Genomic DNA, 23,251 nt, shown 5'->3' on the forward strand with positions numbered 1-23,251 from the left:
TTAAATTAAAAAAAGACAAAAAGTTAAATTTCTAAACTAATTTTTTGAATAGCTGAGACCTTATCAAAGTCACCACATAATTTTGATCAACATTAAATATTTGATTTAAAGGGTTTGGGATTAAATTAAGCTCCAGGGTTTAATTGCTAGATCCCTGCAAGGACAGTGCATGCAGAGGCGGGAAGATTATCAGCAGCTCTTTCATGTAGGGTCCACCATATTTGATCCGTGGATCAGTAGATCCGAGGATTATCTGTTGTGCATGCCCTCTAAGTTTAAAATAAGAATCAGTATGATCTGTTGATAAAATAATATGATATAATAAAATATATTGTACTCATTGAAATCTGTGTTGCTGCTTAATAAAAAATGGTTTTGCTGGTATTTCTGGTAGAGATTGTTTTGAGGGACAATCGCGCTTAGTTACAGGCATTTGGCTATCACCAATGATTCCAATTGTAACAGCTTGGCACAACTCAACCATGAGTAAAACACAATGTCAACTTCCAACCTAACACAATTGAAGTCATTATCCCAATCCATTCACCATCTAAATGCAAATAATGCACTCATTTTGGAAGCATTATTGTGTAACCTTAGAAGTTAACTGAAAATGCTTTCTGTCTTTTATTTCAGAAATTTAGAACAAACATTCCTTGTTTCTGTTTTAAACATCATAAGTATGCTGGGTTAACATGATTTCAAAACATTTTTACATCTGTGAAATCATAATATAAACTTTTTTGCCTTCACATTTTTGAGTCATATCAACTGGGATTTGATATACAGTGATTAGATTAAGATCAGTTGGATTGAAATGAATTTTCAATACAAAGCAGCCTAAACTATGTTGAGAATGTCAGTCTTGCTGAATTTTAGAATTAATGTATTATTATTATTATGAGGAATATAAAGTGCCTGCTAAAAAAAAAAAAAAAAAAAAAAAAAAAATGAAGGAGACTGCTTATTTTGGAAACAGAATATTTTTAAATCAAAAGTGCCTCAGACACATCTAAAGTAAAAAATTCTAACACACCTGAGCTGTCATTCTAGGTTCGCCTCTGCATGCACTGTCAATGTTCTTCCTCGAAAAAATGATGCAAAAATAAATTGCAACTTTATATGTAAGAATTACTTATTCAAAACCCACATTGTTCCAAAGAAACTATATTCCAATGTGTAGATATTGGATCTTAGATTATAATCATTCCGTATTGTCTGTTGCTTCATTATATCTGAACAGGCTGATAGACACAGCTATATAAAATTTATGTTTCTCATTTAGAGTAAGAGGTAAAAAAAAAAGTGAGCTAGATATTTTCATTTGATTATTTCAAAAAGGTATGACAACATTAGAATTTTTGTATTAAGTTATCCTGTTTGTTTTTGAATATTGACTTTCAGCCATTTGAGAGTTCCCTGTATTTGAAAATTAAAATTCACATTATCCCTCGTAATTTGAAAAACTGAATATAATGCCCATTTTGAGCTGGGTGCACTTTGTATTTGACAACAACATTGGAAACCATGTCTCTTGAAAGCTGAGTGCATATTGATACAGGTGATATCATTCCTTCTAGACAATTTAGTTGTGCTATATTTGGCAGCTTCTACTATTATTCAGTAAGAGTAAACTGTGAAGGAGTAAAATATATTATTGATTCAAAGATGGGAAATGTTGATGTTATTAAACACAGTAATCCATTTTAAATATCCATTTTGTGGTACAGCTTTACCTTTTGTTTGATAGCTCCAAGTTTTGAAATGGGTAAATCTGCACTATGGATGGGTAATTAGAATCCCCAAGGTTTAAAACAAATCTGTTGTGACTTGTGAAGATGAAGAGCAAATTATCAGTAAGCATCAGCACTTTATAAGATAAAAAATTGCACGAAAAAAAAAAAAACCCTTTTAATTCTGTTTAAATTTATAAGTGTTCTGTCACAGGCTTAGATATTTTGGTCATCCAAGGAACATGATTTCAGTAAGTCCATAAAGTGACACTTGATTCACCAAAACTAAGAAATGAAGACTGAAATTCTCTTCACATTTAAAACCCCCTTTACACTGGATGGCGTCCTTTCAGCGTCCTTTGTGTGACCATGAAACTGGCATCGCTGTTGTCGTAAAAAGGAGTCACAAGCATTGCTTTGGTTGGAAAATGAATGCTCAATGATCGGCCAGTTGTCTGCACTTTAAGTATTATTGTTTTAATACTCTAAAATGGGACAAGAACGTACGCCGTCCAGTGTAAATGGGGTTTAGGCCCTTTTCATATCAAGCAGTACACTTAACTGGATCGGTCCACTTTGTGAGATTGACAACTAAATAGCCTGGCTATTATATAAGAAACTCACCTAAATGGAACCCCCATGTCCCCCATGGCCAATTAATTAGCTTAACTAAACAGGAGGAGTAAATTTGTGGAGATTTTGAGAAAACGAATAAAATGGGTAAAACCTCCTCTAGCATAATAGCATGTTAGGACCTAACTCTCAAAGTGGATCAGTTCAGTTCGGTATACTGCTCGATTTGATAGTCGTAATTGATGAGCACCTCAGTGATCTAGTGAAGCTGGGCAGGGTGGATTATTTGTAGCAACAAGGAGAGGAAGTCACCAATAGTGCAAGCCTTATGTGTCATTTCATCAAAGTATCTAATTTCTGTCATTCAGTTTTACAGTATTGTAATTTGGTAAGTAAAATGTCTGGTTTACAAATATCACATTTTTAAATCTGTTTAAGTGATTTGTAGGACTAAGAGATGGGTCAAGCATTTTAATCAGCCAGTTGGAAATATTATTATAATTTTTATTTGATTTGTCATTATTTCTTTTTTATTAAAAGCTATTAGCAATTCTCCATACTGCTTGCTTTTTTGCATCCTTAAGTTTGCACATTTAACAGCTTTTGTGGCCTAATTTAAGTAAAAATAATTATAAAGAGTTACATAAAACCAGTATTCATCTCAGTGCTCTGTACAATGTAAAAATTAAAATGGGAGATTGTAAAACATTTCATTAAAAAATTCTGACCACACATTCTTAGATTCAAAAACATGCCAGTTTGAATTACCAATTACATATATACTAGGAAATACTCCGTTCCTGGAAAAATGAAGTTTCATTATCCAATTGACACCTTTGAATGTTTATGTTCAAAAAGAAAGAAATTGTTTTAGTGACAAATTCCCCAGTTGGTAAGCAGCTTAAGGAAAGGCATTACCTGTACTTGATTACAAATACTGGCATGCTACCAGCATTTATTGGTCAGGGAAGTTTTAAAAAGGTATATGCATCAACTATGCAATAGCTCCTTTGATTTCTTCAGTTTCTTCCAGAGACTTGCTTTAAATCTGCATGATGTTTATCTTTAATCTTTTTTTTTCTGAATATAATGATGTCTCAAAAGTATGAAAATATTAGGAATACCCTTTTTGAGGAAACACTCACTTCTCTGTCTGGGAGCTAAACAATTGTTTCTATGTGTTTTTAATCAGGATAATACTGCTTATTGCTAAAGTGCAATTTAAGCAGAACACTTAATCTTTGTTTCTTCTATCCTCTGGGGACACAATTGTAAAAGCCAACCTAACAGGTAACAGTTACACACAATGCCCTCATGTTGTTTAGGAGATTGAGTTACTACAACTTCAAAGACGAGCTTACAGCGTTGACAGATTAAAACAACAATAGGATCAATTACTTTGTAATGGAAGAGTGCTAAGAAGCCTGGGTGAAAGCAGTTTATCATTGCTCGCCATGACTTATTTATCAGGTACATTACACAAATGTCCACAGGTTTTCATTTTCTTAATTTTCCCAAGACAATTGATATGATAAATGAATGCTGTGTCTAAGTAAAGGAAAAACATGGGACTATTCATTAGTAAATGCCTTCCTCTTCAGAGAGAACCACACTGGAAGATAGAGCTGTCTATTGTTTGATCAGTTGTTAAAACTGACAAAGTATCTGCTCAGCAGGCAGGTGCTTTAAGAAAACTTATAGCACCTGCAATGTCTTAATTCATGCTCAGAGCCTGAGAATAATCAATCCGTCTCCTGTTAAGGATAACTGTGGCTTTGATAATTAACATACTCACTATGCTAGTTCCAGGTCTGAGGAGATATGGTCAAGTGTCCACTCCTGGATTGCCATGTTAAAAGGGAATATTATATTTACACCTGTACAAAGGTAAAGATGTTGATGTTCTTATGCCTGCTATCGTAAGTTTCTATTGTCTTTTGCCCTGTTATCACTCAAGGACCTGACTATTATTAAGTAAGTTGTTAGCAAAGTACAAAGAGAATGTGAGAGTGTAATTATGAACTTCAGTATAGGAACATTCACCCTGAAGGAGGTACAGAGGTTGTGGGATATATATATATAAGACTACTATACCCATGTATGACTACACAGGGAACTAATAACATATACCAGTATTTTTCTGTGTTCTTCTGAGTCTACAATTCATGCAGTTTGTATGTGACTACATTATTCAGGTAATTTGAACAAGTTTGGATTTTCTGTATATTAGATACTAGTACTTTATAATAATAATAATAATAATAATAATAATAATAATAATAATAATAATAATGGGAATGAGTGGTCATTAGTAGCCACATTCATAAATTGTGAAAATATTAGAAAGTTTTAATATATGATTTGTACAAACCAATTAGTGTGGATTAAAAAAATATTGTTTAAATAATGAGAGGATACATAGATTTAGAGTTCTTACCAGTATCTGTCATTTTATGAGGATTTTCCTGATTTATCTTGATTATTTCAATGTATTAATCTTTCAGAATTTAACCATTAAGCAATGTAAAACCAAGATTATTTAAAACTCATAACTGTCTTTAAATTTATTTAATTGATTTATTGAGTGACATGTTGTGTTGTTCAAGGTTAATTTCTTTGATGAACTTGACGTCAATCAACTTAGGTCACTTTATAAAGGCACTTTAGTAACTGGGCCTCTGCATCTGCTTCCTCAACATTATGTTGAAACTGATCTGTTAGAGAAAAAGAATATCTCTTGATTGGAACAGCATTCATGTTATATTTTATATAGATTTTCCATAAGAAAGGTAGAGTATTTGAATTTTCCATATTGGTATAGAAGATAGCTTTTGCTAAGATGGTCTAAAAATTCCACAATTTCAGACATTTGGTTCTTATGTTAGGAATAAGAAAGTTATTTTTTGCAGAGCAATGTCACTTAAAACTTAATAATTAACCTTCTTTTAATTAGGAAGGCTGGGACAGGATTAGAAAATGACACACTAATCATATCAGTTATGGTATTGTTAGAATGGGGAAGATTAAATGGAGCCTGTTGACACAAAATGAGTCGCTGACTTGCTTATGAATATGCATGAGGTCATGTGACTTCTTAATGTGTATCTGATAAGATAGATATATAAGTATGAACGGTCCATCAGCGAACAACCCATTTCTCAGTTCAGTAAGAGCTCTCAACTCATTAGACCTGCAAAAAGTATTGATGATAGCAAGGCACCTTTAGTAAGGTAAATACTTTATTTTGTTTCTTTTCATTTAACAAGGGTTTATGTATGTTGATATTGATACTGCTAGTACATGTACATGTATATGCTCAATCATGGGAGCACTCTTTTATTATTCATGGAAATTATTCCAATGTCTTTAACCATTTTGACAAGGAGATTTTTGAAATTTTTTGTTAGTTGCAAATTGAATTTGAAAATTTGATGGACAAATAACCAATGATGACAGTTATCATTTACCATACACTTGTTCAAAAGAACACTATAACACTTATAAGTCTTGCAAGAAATTTTTGAGAGATATTTTTTGTCTGTTTCAAAGAGATTTTGATTTAAAATACTGATAGATTATGCATTTACAGTTAAGTTATAAAATGGGGGAATTATAGAGCCTTTGTTATCAGTTTTTTTAAATGTTAAGAGTTTTCCCACGAATTAGAAGAACCCATAGTTGCCACAAGAAGTAAAGAAAGGGACATAATGACTAGACATATTTCTATGCATGCAGACCATACAAAATTATAAAGCTTTTCCTTTAGAAATTTGAATCCTTCCAGAAAATTTATGATTGCCAAGTGTAATACCCATTTGTATCATGCTTTGCAAAATGAGCCATCAAATTGTGGACATTTGCTTCTTAATGTCCCGAATTCAAGATCAGTTTTGTCTTAAAATGTAAACACCTCAGCTCAGTGCTAATCTGCTGGTTTTTCATGTTTTTTTCACACTTTCTGATACCTGTATGTTAATGTTGGTTTTTGAATATACTCTTTCTCAAGTTTGATTAAAAATTTACACATAGACTTCCAAGCTGTTAAGCCTTTCCTGATAACTTATTTAAGAAAATGTCTTATTTTTCCGAAGATTGCTGAAAAATTAATGTATGATTGCATGCATCTAGTAGAAAAGCAGGTTTTGCGGACATTTTGAATGAGATATTTCACAAGTCCTTTGACTTCAGAGTGTATAGGTGTAAGCAATGGTTGGTTTTAGTATATATCAAAGAAGATTTTTAGCACCACACATTTTATAACTTTGAGTTCATGTCATTACTTCTTACTGAGAATTTTTTATATGATAGGAATTAATTTCGTGAATATTATGAAACTTTATTCTCAAAAAGGATCTGGTTTATCAGTATTGGTGAGATGTTATTGCTTCAGCTTGAATTTATTTTTCATCTAAATCATTTAGTTAAAAGAGAGAGAAGAAAATAAAAAAGTTTCCCATCTTGTACATCAGTTTGAACTAACATAGATTTGACTTCAAATGTGGCTGCTGAACATTAAATGTCAAGTAGAATTATTAACCAGAAATGAAATGTTATTTTATGTCTGTGAATATGTCCTTGCAGATTGCCCAGTGCAAACTAATTCTGAATGCTTGTATTTTGTTTGTTAAGTTTAAAAGGCATCCTTTGATAACTAAATCATTTGTAAATTAGTTAGGTCATCTGATGGTCTTTTTAAACAAAAATTATCATTTTATTTATGTAATTTGTACAAATAGGGCACATTACTTAACTGACATTACTTTTTCTGTTAGACAGATGCATAATTACAAAAAAATTGTTAGACTTTACATGTACATGTCAGAGTCATACTTAACATCCAATCATTCTTTATAACAATGCATTGTTCAATATCTTAATTTACTTGCATTGTTTTGTATATTAATTTACAGTATTAACATGCTGACTGTAATTTATTTATCACAAGTATTAAAGTCATGATAAGATTTTGAAAATTCTGACTTAAACACGTTTTGCATGAACTGTTAGTTAAAGTGGGGGGTGATCACCTACCAGACAAAACTCCTGCTATGTTATGTCATGGAATGTCAAAAATCGTGTGCATGTTCATTTGCAGGAACTAATTACAGAACTAATTTTCTTTCAAATTTCAGGAATGAGAGATTAAGACAACTATCCTCACACTGAGTCACCCTTGTTAAGCTTCAGGTTATGTAGATGGCCACAATTTAGACTATGACCACTCACAGTATTTCTGAAAAAGAAAGCAAGAGTCTGTTTGAGGAAGAATTCCAAGATTTAAACCAGGTAAGGGAAGACAAAGATTACTCTGCTAGTGAAAATCTTGAAAAAAGCAAGTCAGCTAACTTTAAGGACAATCTCTCTTCTACAAAAATGCTTTCTTCTGCTGAGAATGAGAATAAAAATACAGATGATGTAGACAATGAAGGGAAAGTTGAGGCTGATTTTGACGAGTGTGAAATAAAAATGACAAACGAGAGCAGTAAAGTTGGTGCCTTGGGCAAAAGACAACATGATAACGGGATCGGGGCAGGTCATTATGCCTTTAACTTTGACGACATAGCTGCTTTTAATCTTCATCATTACAATTTGATGCACCCCTTTCACAGCAGTGAGAACCTCTGTCCTGACGCATCCAAATTATTGAAGGGAATTTTGCAGAACAGAGAGGCCTGGTTGAAACAGCAGATTCCCCAGAAGCTGCAGACCCAGAGGCAAAGATACATTGAGCAACGCGCTGTGACCAAGATGTTGACCACAGGCACACTTCCTAACTCCAGCAGCTTTATGGATAACCTTTATGGAAGTCACCCACGCCTTGGGAGCGAACAAATGGAACCAGGGAAAAGTTCCCCACAGACTGGAAGTCCTTATGAGTCTGCTGATGATCTTTCAGATCAAGAAAATGACAATGAGTTTGAACTGATGGACAGAAATGAATCAAACGATGGTGAAAAAGATGAAGATGAGGAGGAGAAAGAGAAGACAGAAAGTGAAAATGGTTCCCAGGATAAAACAAATGGTGACTATCCTTCAAATGTAGAGGAGTCCAAGGATGTGAAACGGGCGCGAGTGGAGAATATCATAACTAGTATGCGTACCCAATCTAGCCAGGACCCTGACGGGGCAGTGACTAGCCCACAAGAAAATAGACGAAAGCGTAAACAGAGTCAACCTCAGCAGCACGAAGCCAGTAAACACATAAGCGGTGAACACCAGTTAAAATATCGTAAAGTTCAATGTGACCAGATTGGGGAGCAGCTGAAACAGATGCAGAGACAGTTGCAACAAATGTATCAACAATATGCACAGCTATATACCCAAAATGCAGAACAAGCTGGACTTTTTGAAGTGGATGACATTCCACAAGTTAAAAGCACTCCGATTAAAGATAGTTTTGAAAATCACAAGGATAATATTGATCCTACATTGCTTAAAGATGAGATCACAAGAAGACCTTACAACAAATCAAAAGAAGAAAAAGTGATGTCAGCCAGTTACAAATCTGATGCCATGCCTGAAAATCTGCAAGAACTTGCAAACACACTGAAAAGTGAATTTGTGAGAGCCTTGGATGACATGGTGGATTCCATTGTGTCAAAGGTATTGGCCAAGAATAAGTCGCTTTCCTTGAAAAAGGTGGCTGGAGGCGCTGGTTTTTCATCCAATGGCTTGCAACATCCTCAAGATCAGCAGCAGAAACAGTCACCTCAGCAGCAGCTTCACCGGCCACAGCTCCCATATCCACAGCGAGATGACAGAAAACTGAGCCCCATGGTCACATTGGGAAATGAAGTTCAGAGGCCATTTGAACTCCCTCAGTGTAAAGTCACTGAGGGTCATCGTGCTAATCCAGAGAGGTTTCCCCGTGGGTTCCTAGAGATTCCTCGTCCAATTCCTGTCCATGGGTTGTATCCTCATCCTTTCTACTACCATCACACTCAGGTGCCGACTCCTACCTCAATTCCTCTTCCTCCTCGTGAGCCTGAACAGACGGAGGCCCTGCCACTGCTGGTGACGACCCCACCTCCAAAGAAGAAAAGGACAAAGGTCACTGATACTCGTCTATCACCTCGTGCTGCCAGGGCCTTGTTACAGGAGCCTGTGCCCCATCAGGATCCCGAGGACAAGCCAGCAGGACCAAGCCAAAGAGAGCCATATCATTCTATGATACCTTCATCACTTCCAACAAGTGTAGCCATTCCAAACCCGAGTCTACAGCACTCTGATGTCATGTCGCTTCATTCCTATGGCGAACACAATGGCGTGTTTTACCATGGCAACAGGCCACAGACAAGTGACCATTCCCCCCCTATTGGTGACCATAGCTCTCCCAGCTTGACTGCCCACACTCCAACTGAAGGCAGCATGCCCAGGGGATTCCACATGAAACATGAGCAGCAGTCAGACTATACTGGTAGTCCTCACAGTGACATCCACTCCTATGACAACATGCAGCTGATATCCTTTTTATAAAATACATGTGAAATTGATGTGTGTGTGTGCGTGTTTTTGTGTTTACTTACAGAATGCATATTAATGTTAGCTCGTTTATGATGTCTTCAGGTATATTATAAGCAGAAAATGCTACGTTTGAGGAGATTTTGACATTTTCCATATTTTCTTTTAATGTCAATTTCATTTTCATTTTATAATCATTATAATTGAAATTTTGTTGTGGCAATTTTTTTGCATTATTTTGCAATAGAGATAAAGCCCTTATCTTAGCCTTTTTTCATTTTGTTAATTATTTTTAAGTAATACAGGTTCTGTTTTCAGAACACTAAATATTTAATTTATCCATTACTTTTTGATGACATAAATCACTTTATTGTGACCCAAAGATAGGATTTAAAAAAATTGTTTTTGTGGTTCAATTTTGTTTTATTATGCTTATTTTTAAACTTCACAAGTGTGTTGTCTTTCAGAAAGAAAGTGGGAAAAAATTATTGAACTGCTTCAACTGCATATGAACTTGCAAACCTAACAGTGAAAGTGGCTAAATAAAAAATACAGAATTATATGCATCAGTACTAAAAAGGGGCTATCACTTTGTTGAAATAGCAAAGATGGAAAAAAAATCAATAGTACATTTCACACGGAATGTTGTGTGTGCCATGCTCATCTTTGTAATGATGTGTTGCAAAAGAGAAAACTGCATGTGTTATGAAAACTTATCGGGTCGTGAAAGTACCATCTTTAGAAAAGAACCTTCTAAGTAAATTAGCTGGTGTGAGACTCTTGTTTGTGGTTGAACATCCCAAGTCTGACAGTTTTTGTGGTAAGATTTTTTTTAACCCATGTATCCCTTTGAAATGCTAACATGAAAGAATTTTTTTTCATTTTTGAACTTAAAACTCCATGAATTATGTTTATTATTTTTGTTCTATGATCTTCATTTAAAACTAATCGGCATGCAGCAAAATATTTCTTGGATTTGCATTTAACAAAAGTGAATTTTCAATTATTTCCAGAAGTAAAGTTAACAGACAATTGAAATTTGAGTCTATTATTGAAAATGATTGATAGGGTTCAATAAGACAGTGCAGTTCTGACACGAGTACAGATGCTTATCACAACATAAAATCTAATGTCAAGAAGTGCCTTCTCTTTTGTAGAAATCAGAGCTGGGGATGGTAAGATAGATGACTTGGCAGATTTCACCATCTGCTTATCTTTTTCTTAATCTCATCTTTTCTTGTTGAAGAGAGTCGAGTTATTGTGAGGCACATGTCCCAGACCTCCCTTAACTTTGCTGCTGACATTATGACGACTGGTTGTAATCCATTTTTTTCCATAATTGACGAGGTGTGTAAGAAAACCGAGGACTGATAGTGATCTTTCTCCCAGCTGCCAAGTTGATTAAAAGTTACTGACAAAAGATTTGGTTTGTAGCCTTCGTCACCTAACATAAAAGACTCTTTTATCATTGTCTGGTCTTTTTCTCGTCAGGTCTCAATTTTCCCCAATTTCCCCTTCATTCTCAATCCATAAAATGGGAATGAAATTTGTTTGTTTTTCTTCTTTGCATGTCTTCTCCAAATATCCAGTAATGCACATGTATAAAATCAATAGTCATCAGTGCCGAAGAACAAATTTCTTAGCAATTCTAGAAGGTTTTACATTTTATGAAGTGGTAGCATACTTCCTTGAATTTATCGATGTCTCTAGTCCTTTCACTTAGAGACTTCATTTCCCCATTGATTTACATGGCAAAAAAGTTGACATCCCCCTAAGGCAAATATTAATCCTGGGCAGCCGTTTGAGAAAATGTTGGCACAGAGAAAAGTGTCAAGGCACATTGAGTTCGCTTAATGGAAGTCCTATGCTCATATTGTATGGAAATTGATGATATTTTCTCTCCTCTTCAGAAATGCTAAGAAGTCGGGGTCGGCATTAATTTTTCCAATGTGTGCATTTTCACAGGTGATTAAGCAGCTCTGAGAGAATTAGTCTGGAGGAAGTGTTGTGAGAAATGGTGTCCAGGCCAAGTCTCATTACTGGCACTGGGAAATTGATCAGAATACAACAACCCAGAGTAAAAAGTCTGCAAACAGGAGTGAGATGAAAATCTTGTCAATTAACTTCAGGACTGACTTTTCAGTCCTCTTTAGAATGTCAAGATTGAGAGAGAAAATAATACTAAGGCAAAGCCATCTTATTTGATGTCACAGTTATAAATTATTAGCATTGTGCTTGCAAATGCCTCTCTACTACTGTAAATATTACTGATCTCTTTCTTGCCAGTTGCATGGTCAATTGATTAATTGATATTAATAAAAAGTTGTCTGGTGCATTTGATAGATTACATTAACCAAGGGAAGATATGTTTAAAATCCAAAAAAAAAAAAAATAAATAAAATAAATAAAATAAATAAATAAATAAATAAAATAAAATAAAAATAAATAAAAAATAATAAAAATAATAATAAATAAAATAATATCAGCTTTTAAAGTAAGCAGAAAATTTTATTCCAAAGAAATTAATGATAGACTTTATCCTAAAACCTGGTATTTTTTTTTTTTTTTTGTCTCATGGACACTTCTAGTTGATAATTAGTTTCTCACCTCTCTCATGTTTAAATAAGTATAAAATGAAAAACAAAAATCATGTTTGTGCCTTATTTTTTCGATAAAAAGTGAGAAATGTGATAATCTTGTTTACACATATATGATGCTGTATTTGATAAATCTTTTTTTCTTACTTTTTTATTTCACATATTATATCACATTACAATCCATTTTGAAATTGCTTTTAAATTGAAAAGTAACAACCAAAAACAAAACATGCGTGATGACAGGCATTACTGTTCAAATTGCACTATCTTAGTCAGAAGTCATTAAAAATGTCGGATATGCCTTTTCTTAATGGAGGTGAGAGGGGTTATCACTGTGAGTGCAGCTGGACACCTGAAAGGACTGTATTTCATTCCTTTAATTGTAATCCTTTCCTGCAATCATTTCTCCTCATAATTACTGAAATCACTTAGGCATGTTGCACAGCAGCATCGTGTCAACAGAGGAAGAGAAAAAAGATAAATGCACAAAAGAAATTGGAGATGAAAGATTTCCATCTTACATGAATTAACGTTACCAGTGCACCTGCCTCGTTTAAACAATTGTTTGGAATTAACAGAAAGCACGGAGTGTTAGCTCTCAGGTATGTGCAATGGTATAGTGATCATTGCTTCTCTGCCTTCATACCTGAATAAACTTAGAGACAAAATGGAAGGGAAGGGTGAAACACAATAGAGCATATTTTAAGTACTTGGAACTATCAAGTGGTTGGAGTGTAATTCTTGCCACATGCTGGGGAACCTTATTGAAGCTAATAGGGGCCAGGAGATCAAATTACACTATGACAGTTGCTCCTTTTAAAATTACCCATATGACGAAGTCTCAATGTTCCCTTTGCTGTTATTAGCTAACACACTAATGACCTCTTCTATACCATAGTGCACACAATTCGTAAAATTACCCTTATGAGAAATCTCAAGATGATAATTTATAGTTATGTAACAAAGTAATATATGGTCTTATGGTAGCAGATACTTGACATTTATCCTTATAATAAATGATTACAGAGCCATGAATGGCTAGATTATGTTTGGGCTCTTGATTTTTGCACTTGTTTTACTTTTTCTTTGAGCATTCTAAATTCAACTTTCTGCCTTTGGCCCATACTTGACTTAATAAAAATATTTATTCAGTTTTATTTGAGTGGTTTTGGGAGAGATAAGGAGGTGGTTAGAAGGTTAATGACTCACAGAAAAAAAAGAATAAAAAAAAAACATACCTGACAAAGGTACCACCATATTTGACACAGAGTCATTATTGTTTTTTTTACACCTGAGACAGTTGATTCTTTAAAAAAGGTTCATGGACATTGAATGGTGTTCAACCACAAACAAAAGGCTTATTACCGTAACAATGTGGAGGAAGTGATGGTATACCTATTTTCATTTGACTAAAAACAAAACAAAAAACTTGACAATATTCATGCAAATTAGTACCAGCATCACAAACTAGCTCAAGGAAAGACTCTTAATGTGTGAGGTGGCATCCTTTTTTGAAATGTTTCACTGTTTTCAAATAAAAAAAAACTCTAGAAATTTATCTGTATAAGAGTGAAAGAGATAGCAAATTATTTGTAATATACAGTTTAATTTCATTAAGATTTTATAGTATCACAAATTGTCAAATACCTGTTTCATGTCAGATGGGGCAGTTTGATTATTTTTTCCCCTTGCTTATCAAAACAAAAACCATCAAGAAAATAAAGTGTCCTGACTAAATGGGCACTTAATCTTAAATCATTACAACCGTGATGTAGGGATATGATTATCGCAGCCTGTTAGACCAACTAATTGAAGGCAATTGGAAAAGGAAGCAGTGGTTGCTGGTAGAATTAGAAGAAAACCAGATGTGTAATAGATGAAGTGATGAGTATAATCGTCCAACTTAGTATCATTAAAGTCATTGTCCACACCTTGCTAATTTTTTTTTCAGTTCTCAGCTCATGTACCCTTATCCAATCATTTCACCTGAGCATCTTGACTGCAGTGTCATACTAACTGGGTAATTGCAAACAAGTGGGAAAACTGTCAGCCAAATAACATACTTGAGACAACAAACAGCTTTTGTATGAAAAACTCTGACAGTTGGTTGCTCATAGAATATATGTATATGCCTTTGACTTAGCCAGTAGCCTTCCACTTCTTCCTTCACCTCCATGTTTTATTTATTTATTTAGTTAGTTAGTTAGTTGCAAATTCAAAACTTGAAAAAATATTGTAAATTCTGTTTATTATATTAAGGACTGCTTGGCAATTTTTTCTCTTAAAGTGAACCCTTGAATTGCATTAATATATAAAATTTAATCAGAATGGAGACTTTCTATTCACCTAGCCAAGTCCTTCTTATGATTGCTTATACTTTATTATATAGCTTGACTGTAAAATAATTACCAATGTTTCTAACTGTGATGTTCCTTGACTGATGTTACACCAGTACACTAACTCCAATGCATCTTAGGAAGGCCAAACTCATGTTTTTTTACGTGCGCTACCCAAGTTCTGCCATTTTAAAAATATATTTTCCGGACATCCGCTTCAACAAGAGCAACACAGCCCAGCTTGTGAAATGGTTCAGCAACTTCAGGTAAGAGGAGAAAAAATTTATAAATATATTTCTTAAGCACATTTTACCATGTTTCATCAGTTCAAGCTTGTGTGTTTTGAATGATGTATTTCATTGAACTTTCTGTTGTTGTATTTAGACAAAAACAATATGATGTTGCCTTGGTTGTGGTTGGTGTATTTTAGTGAAGAGTTTCACTTCAACATTTTTTATTAAAAAAAGTGTTGTAAAAAACAGATTGTGTCTTGAAATAACTGTGGCATGTGGTTTTACATTTTCATTGATGTTTTCACGCAATATTGCAACAAAATATTTGCAAATTCTCAAACAATGTTTTGTATACTAAATTGATTAAATTTCTTTTAAAAATACCATACATGCAAAGTTGATGTAACATTTTTTTCACTGCTATCTGAAAAGAAAAATTTTAAATTGCACTGAAAGTAACTTGGTACTCCTAAAAAGTTACTAATGAACAAAAGCCCATACATGAGAAAAGGGACCCATACAGAAAATGACATCCAAAGTTGCGAGCAAGGAACAAAATTGTCAAAACCATCGCCTAATTAGAGGACTACTCTATCCTAATAGCTTTTGCTCCTGGAGCTAAGCCTCCAAGGAGACTAATTAAGAAATATCTTGTAAATGAAAGTGCTTGGAAATTCGCATAATTCTCTAACCTTAACCATCAGTCATCTGTTTGCAAACATATTTTCTTAATACCTTGCATTTACTTATCAATTATTGATACAAGCAAATGTATCCCTCTGGGCTCTGCACTACCATTAGAGAACCACACAGAGACGCATCAAAGGCTGCATAAACTGACTGCAGACAAGATTGAAGGCACTTGCTGGCAATTGGCAAAGTAGTTTAGGGATAGGAGTGTTCAGTAGGACAAAAAAAAAAAAAAAGGAATGAGATCAATCCATTATATACATGGTGATGTCTTACACTTAACAGTTTCTGTGTTACTTGCTCATTTGGGTAATAACTCTTTAAGAGCATTTCTTTACAATAGTCAAAATTCAGTCTTAGTTTGATTTTGTCCATTATTTGCCATATTAAAAAAATGATATCTACTTGATGTAGTTCATTTTTGTGAGGTGAGAACTGTGATAGTTGAATTCAGATGTGATTATTTTGTTATTTCTATTATTTAAACATTTTATTTTTTAAAACCATGAATCCATGTACCGTGGCTAAGTTCCAAAGCAAGAAAACCAAGCCATATCATAGGTCTCTCTCAATCCAATTGCTGGAAGCCTGTTAGCCAATTCAGTAATGACCAGAGATATTTCAAATGTCTGTATTTTGTTATCACTTAATTCTTCGAATAGGATTGACTGTTGGCAGTAATGCTGCTCACCCTCACTAGATTGCACATTAAGAAATCATGTTTATTGCCATTTTCCATCTTGGCCCTGACTCCTGCTGTTCACTAGATTTCATTTTCTCTGTCCCTGAAGACTTCATCTGAAAGCTGTTTCTTGTCTTAAAATTCAGTTATACTTTGTGGAATGAAGCATGCACTCTTTGTCTTGTAAGTGATAGCGAGAGGAGTTGGGCAAAGTGAAAATCTATAAAGTTACGAAGTTAACAATCTCATACATCAATGCCAAATATGACAGAGAGCGTTTTTTAAAATCAAACTCAGCTGGCAAAACTTCTCAGGATCTTCTTTTTATTTTGTTAGATGTGCTGTCAAAGTCTGATGTTATTTGATGATGACAATTCTTAAATGCTTTGATGTTGTAAATGTTGCCAGAACACTTAAAACTAAAACTTCCTATTGTATTAATAAAAATAAAATCACACAGAAAAAACACAGAAAAAAAGTTTTCACCAGCAGAATCAACATTATTTCATAGTGTACGTACATTGAATATTTGTCCCCCACATTATTTAGCTACTTCCCCATTAAGAAGGCTAGACCTTAAAAAGTGTTAAAACATATGCTGAGATATATAGAAAGGTTAATGGTATTAATGATAATGACATAACAATTGCAATAATGATCATAGTTATAATAGTAAGTAAACTCATTAAAATTCAAGACCACACCGTTGTATGCCAGGAAGTGCAGGTAATTATTGAAAAGCTATAGTTTCTAGTGTTTGATTGTGTTATCAAGCAAAGCAACAATGGAAAATTGCATTTGTTTTTTTACAACCTGAAGTTTGAGTCCTGTTTTACTTATGGTGCATAGTATGGAATTTTCTCACACTTAACAAATTTTCTTGAGATAAAAGGTATTTTTCTCTGACTAACCAACATTTGATTCTCCTTTACTGACACTCACCATAACTCTTGTAACAATCTGGGATAATTAAAAAGTCCTTAACCCACAAATAAGCGATGCTTTTTTTTTTTTTCTAAATCTGCAATCCCTTCGAGCACAATTCTTGCACTGATGTACAAATTCTTTGTGACTTAAAACTTGTTCAAGATGGGGTTGGTTCATCAGGAGGTGGTTAGTTTAATTGTTTTTTTTTTACATTAAATTAGGGCATGTATCTGTTAAAAATGACCCAAAAGAATTACTTGTCCTCAGATAAGTTCAACAAGAAGTGCCTAATGTACGTAAGATGTGTTAAAATTCTTATGCTTTAATATCACTTTATATCAAGACTATATATATTACAAAATAGGATGTGAAGTATCAAAAAGCACAAACAAGAATGATCATATCTGTTGCATGATAGCTGTTTTAAATAGAAGTATTACAATACTATTTGCTTTTCAAAAAAGAATGATTAAATCTGTTGTATTATATCTGTTTTATATAGCTGTATTACAGTACTATTTGCTTTTGATAGAAAACTTGCATGTGGCTTACCGAATGTCAGAAAAAGTGTCTAGAGCTATAATAGGGGCTTTTACAGCTCCAGCAACTATGGGACAACATCAGATTAATAACAAAAGTACAACAGAAATATTATATATTCCGAACATTACTTCTTTCAAATGTTAATGCGTGTGCCGAAAAAGGGCCCTGTATCTAAAAAGCAAAATATTTTTGAATAACTGAGATTTTACTGGATCAAAAAGATCAAATTTCAATACTCAGCTGGAGTAGGAGTGTGATATCATTATTTGAAACCTATCTTGAACAGGTGATCAGTTATGATTGTGCAGATTGAAAACTTAAATGCTCTCCCGATCACGATAAAACCAGTAAAAGTCTGGAAATAGAAGTCATCTCCAGCCCGAGCGTGCCCTCAACACAGAGATAAGAACAATGCCAGCTCCTGACCAGGAGATAAACTGATCATCTGGCCGTGATCAGCCCAGAAGTTTGCAAGACTACAACAAGATAAGGGCCACACCTGATTCAGAGCCATTGATATCCAGCAGAGTTATCTTCTCCCTGCTATCGCTAAACAATAGTCTGCAGCAGAGCATGTCTAAAACCTTATCACTTTCACCATAAACCACCGCCACCACCATCATCATCAGTGCCCTGTCTTTTCTGTGTCACCAATACGTGTTCACTAGATGTCATTGTATTGTATGCTAAGCCATGTTTATCTTCAACACAGTTATTCTGATAATCATGACTATATCTAACACCATGCAGGACAAGTATCTTCGCCAGCTATGCTTGTTGTTTAAAGCAACATCTGTTTCAGACTTAAATTATTCATTGTATATACTTCCTAATATTCTTATCTTGAATTCAAAGTCTTGTATATGTATACATCATAGGGTTGGGTTGATGTCACATTATTTTTTTATATACATGTAATGATATTAACATCTCTCTGTTGAACAAATAAATAAATGTTCATCTGTATTTTTTATTTTGTCAGTGCCTAAAACATCTGATTTGTATTTTCATTTGAGGAAGAATAATATCTCACTACCATATGATAGATGGTACCTTGGTCTTATGGTTAAAATGATTCATATTCAGTGAGACAGTAACGGATACACATCTTGTTTTAAAAGTAAATGAAAAGAACCATTTGTTTTTTCATGTATGTATGAGTCTATGCCATGTGTGTGTGTGTGTGTGTGTGTGTGTGTGTGTGTGTGTGTGTCCGCACACATGCACACAGGTTGTTACACAGAGATGATTGATTTTATCTTGCCACTGGTCTAGTTTAAATGGAGCGAACAGATTAAGACAGCTTGCATGCCGCTTACTTTCATCACCCCAGACTCAAGTTACAAAGTCATCTATAAGATACAAAGGGCTCCTGCCATAATCCATATCAACAGTATTAGTTTAACCAGGTTTAAAGCCATTATTTAATGTTAAACATAGAACTTAACAATGACTTCAGACAGCCCTCTTAGCAGCTTTTATTATTAGTTTCAATAATGCAATGCCTTTGATTCGATTAATTTCTTTCCCTTTTAATGAAAACCCACATTTGCATAAATTGTCTTGATCTGAAGAAAGAAAAAAAGACAGAGCAGTATTGTATTTCTTTTAGTCTAAGATACACAAAAGGGGCGCTAAATTGTGAGAAGGTCCTTGTGTAGACACAGCATGTTACATAGTGTAATGGAGACATTGTTGTTGATCTAGTCATATCTTAACTGGATTAAGGCCGTCGCAGCTTTGTCATTCATTGAGCTTTTATGGATCGATCAATCCCCATGATTCTAGGCTATGCTGTTACATTCTATGAACTTAATATCTTAAATGTTTGCACAAGGGATTGAGGATGAAAGTCCAAGAAAAGATCAGACTTGTAAACCAGGCCTCGGGGTAATTTTCTTACACACGACATTAAAATAATTGTGCAGAGCTAATGTTGTTTAGAAACATGTTTCTGCTAAATTAGATATTAATATCACTTAATGGGGCCTGATAGCTCATAGCTCAAAGCTGACACCACCTTATGTTCAATTTCAATCCATCAAGCGCCCTGACAGCTCTAAGGAGTGAAAAAATGGCAGAAGTTAGACAGAAAAGTCCGATCTTCCCACTGTGTATTCTCTGGGTACCCTTAAATGACTTCAGAGACTTATGAAATTGAGCATCCAATAAACTAAGGATAGAGTGCAGGCATTTGTTTGCCTTCTTAATTTCACAAAAGTGATTTTTTTGACCTGTGAATCATTAAGAGCACACCTTGTTTTAACTGAGAAAAATTACTTTCTTTTCTCTTGGGGGTTGAAGCTTTTAACATCAACCCATCAGAAGGCTGGTCTCAGAGGGCTGGGAATGGGTTTCTTTCCAAACATAACGCAAGTCCTTCATTATATTCTAATCAAGATGAGAAATTTGTTTTTTTTTTCATAAACTCATAAGAAGTTTTGTATGTAGAGGTCAGATATCAGATGCAAAATTTCCTGTTGAGGCATGCATCAGTTTGCACACACTACACTTTTCCAAATCTTATCCAGACTTTTATCATAGTTTAGTTCAGATGCATTGATACACTGTCAAATGAAGTACTGTTTAACACATTTAATTTGAAAGATCTAGAGGTGTTTTTAAAGTTAACAAAAGATTTTTTGCCAAGGATTGGGTTGTCATTAAAAATTGAGCTAGTTATCTTTCTAATTTATCTAGTACAAGTGGATTATCTTTTCAAATTACCTTTATTTCTTATTTTCACAATACCCAACAGGAAAAAGAAAATGGTGTGTGAAGTGATAGCTGACATCAAAATGACATCACCTTATAAACATTTCTAGCATGTGATTATGAATAAGTCACCCAGCATTGAGGAGTGTGCAATTAGAGAGCTTAATGAACAGCGTCCAAGTCGATTTGCTGTAGAGCTTTGATCAAAAGTCATCTCAGTTGAGTTTGGCTTAATAAGGGAATTAATAACCTTCTAGTTAGATTCCTAACTTTCTGGATAAATATTTTTTGTGGGGTTCTCATATCCCTGGAGTGTCTCGCTGGGGAAGAGAAATGAGCTTTGACCTTTTTAAAATCTTCCTCTCGAAGCTCGACTTAACAATAGCTATTAAGATAAGAAAGATAATAAAACAATGTAAATTAACTTCAGTGTGAAGAACGTCTTGACTTAAATGTCATGAAATGCCGTGACATGGCATCTTTTATGGGGAATTTATTGAGCATGAGCAAACTTTTCATTAAGTGTGGATTTTTGCTCCTGTTAATGTGCAGTATTGATTTCTTAAATTGAGTGTTAGAAGCTACTAAGGGGGTGGACCTTGTTAAGGGAGTGACCATTTTTTCTCGTAGTGTACCAAAAGGCTGAGCAGAGGCAATGACAAGGTTGTGATATTCTAGGGCCAGAGCCTAGATCTAGCTTATCCTCGGTGGGAATAAAGATAATGTGTTTTCAAATAAGATATTTACCAAACTCCTAGGAGAAACATGATGTTAACAGAGATGATCAGTCCATAAGTTCTACTGGTCGTTATTTTCAATATATCATACAAAAATCTGATGGTATCCTAGCGGCCAAACAGAGAGGAATATTCAATCTGAATGCTCTGTTTGTCATTGTGGTGGAAGAACTACCGGTATTATACATGTACAGTGTACATGCATGATGTGTATTTCTGCCATAATGGTATTCTCTTTTTCTTTTATATTAAATGGATTTATATTTTTGAAGAAAACATTTTGAGCTTGTGCTTCTCAAATTATACCTGTTATCTGTTATAGTGCTCTTCAGGTCCTCTCACTGTAGGAAAAAAAAAAACGCCTGAAAAATTAAGACCATGACAATCCTTTTAATGAAGAATTCAGTCTCATTACACATGACTCCATTTGATTCTTTCCATAAAAGAAGTTTTCGCACAGATTGTTTCATTATGTTTGCCAGAGGAAAAGTAGACATATGTCTGTATTAAAAAATAGCAACTGCCAGCATCTCATATATCAGACAATTCCCCCCTTTGTTTTCATTTTCAATATAATTTTTCTGTCATAAGAAGAGAATAAACAAAGACATGTCCCCAAAGATGTCGGATCAGCCATTAATCCATAAATGCTTATGACTAACTATTCTAGAGATGTATTTTTACTCATGAATAATTTGTTAAGTCCTTAGATATGTTGTGTCTGCAGCCATGCATGCACATGGTTTTCACCCTGATGGTTTGAGAAGAGTGTGGGATTACCTGGCCTCCTTGTGCAGGTCCTTTGTGCTGTGTCTACAGAGCCCAGAAGTCTGGATAGTTAAAGTGGCACAAAGAGTCTACAAGATGTACATCCATCTGTAGTTCTAGTCACCAAGGGGCCGACTTAATGATGATTAAAGTAATTCTGTATTGGGGAATTTCATTTCCAGAAAGGCTTGTAATTGAGATGATTATAAAGCAATTGTCGAGTAATTTCCAATTTTGAGAAATGAGAAAGATTACTTATTGACATCGCACAGAGGTGATATATGTCTACATGATGTTGCACATAATCTTTCTCAGTGGGGCCCTCATGGGAAAAGCATGTTTACAGGAGTAAGTTAATATCTTGGCATTAAAGATAATTTCTATCCATTGTGTCTTTGTTTGGAGACTGTCTTCTCAGTGCTTTCACTTCCTAATGTGATATTTTAACATGACTCTAAATTCGATAATTGTCATACATAGTGGCTAAACACGTACCATTACTAGTAGTAATTTTTTTTTAGTTGAGCAATTGCTAAGTTTCTAGAGAAAATTTAAGAAAACTTTGGCTGATAAAATGTCAAATTTTGGTCGTTGACTTTGTAGATATTTTAATCTATATCCTCTTCCTTTGAAGGCTTTTTAGGTTGTCATAAATAGTCACAAATTTTGCCTTCATGTATATGACTGCTTTGCCAGTTGCTGTTTGATTTATATGCTCAAGAAAAAAAGTTGTGTCTGATATTAAATTTAGATGATGGTATATAAGGGGTTTAAATATACTGGCCACTTATGAAGTACTCAAGGAAACAAGTTACACAGAGAGAATGGAATAAAAACATGAAGTGTCCCTTTAAATACAACTTCAACTCATATTAATTGATTAAAATAAACAACAATGACTTTGGTCCCTCCTTGACTTTATCTACTTCCTGAAAGTTTTTACTTTCCCTCTATACAAGTATATCTGTTACATATCAACACGAGTGCGAACCTTGATTACAATTCCTTATTAGCAATTTTATCTAATTTTCTTAATAAAGATTAACATATAAATCATGAACAATAACCAAGGAGTGACAGACAATCATTTTCTCAATAGGTTCTCTTCCCTTTATTTCAGACTAAAAGACCAAAAGATAATTTCCTGGGTCCCAATTTTCATAGACTCATTATGTTACTCTATTTCCATTTCTGCCATCTGACTTTGCCGTAGATGGTTCATAGCTGACGAACTGAAGATGACACGGCAATTTAAA

At 34.2% G+C, this 23,251-nt stretch overlaps 1 protein-coding gene across 9 annotated transcripts in view; it reads left to right on the top strand.

Annotated features, from left to right (window-relative positions):
* The first annotated feature begins 2,255 nt into the window (after positions 1-2,255).
* Positions 2,256-23,251, top strand: part of LOC106171417 (uncharacterized) — a 29,026-nt gene continuing 8,030 nt past the window's right edge. Inside the window, exons 1-5 of one of the 9 annotated variants that reach the window (XM_013551762.2) lie at positions 2,259-2,694; positions 4,110-4,193; positions 7,439-7,592; positions 7,916-9,767; positions 14,812-14,966. In XM_013551762.2, coding sequence (XP_013407216.2) covers positions 8,055-9,767; positions 14,812-14,966 — 1,868 coding nt within the window. In that variant the 5' untranslated portion in view covers positions 2,259-2,694; positions 4,110-4,193; positions 7,439-7,592; positions 7,916-8,054. Of the gene's footprint in view, positions 2,695-3,146; positions 4,194-4,343; positions 4,502-5,169; positions 5,537-7,438; positions 9,768-14,811; positions 14,967-23,251 lie in introns of those variants that run through there. The other 8 variants (XM_087005675.1, XM_087005677.1, XM_013551759.2 and 5 more) reach the window with 8 other exon arrangements.

The sequence above is a fragment of the Lingula anatina genome, chromosome 2 (genome assembly GCF_051362555.1).
Source record: "Lingula anatina isolate TDL-2025a chromosome 2, LinAna3.0, whole genome shotgun sequence".
NCBI lineage: Eukaryota > Metazoa > Brachiopoda > Lingulata > Lingulida > Lingulidae > Lingula > Lingula anatina.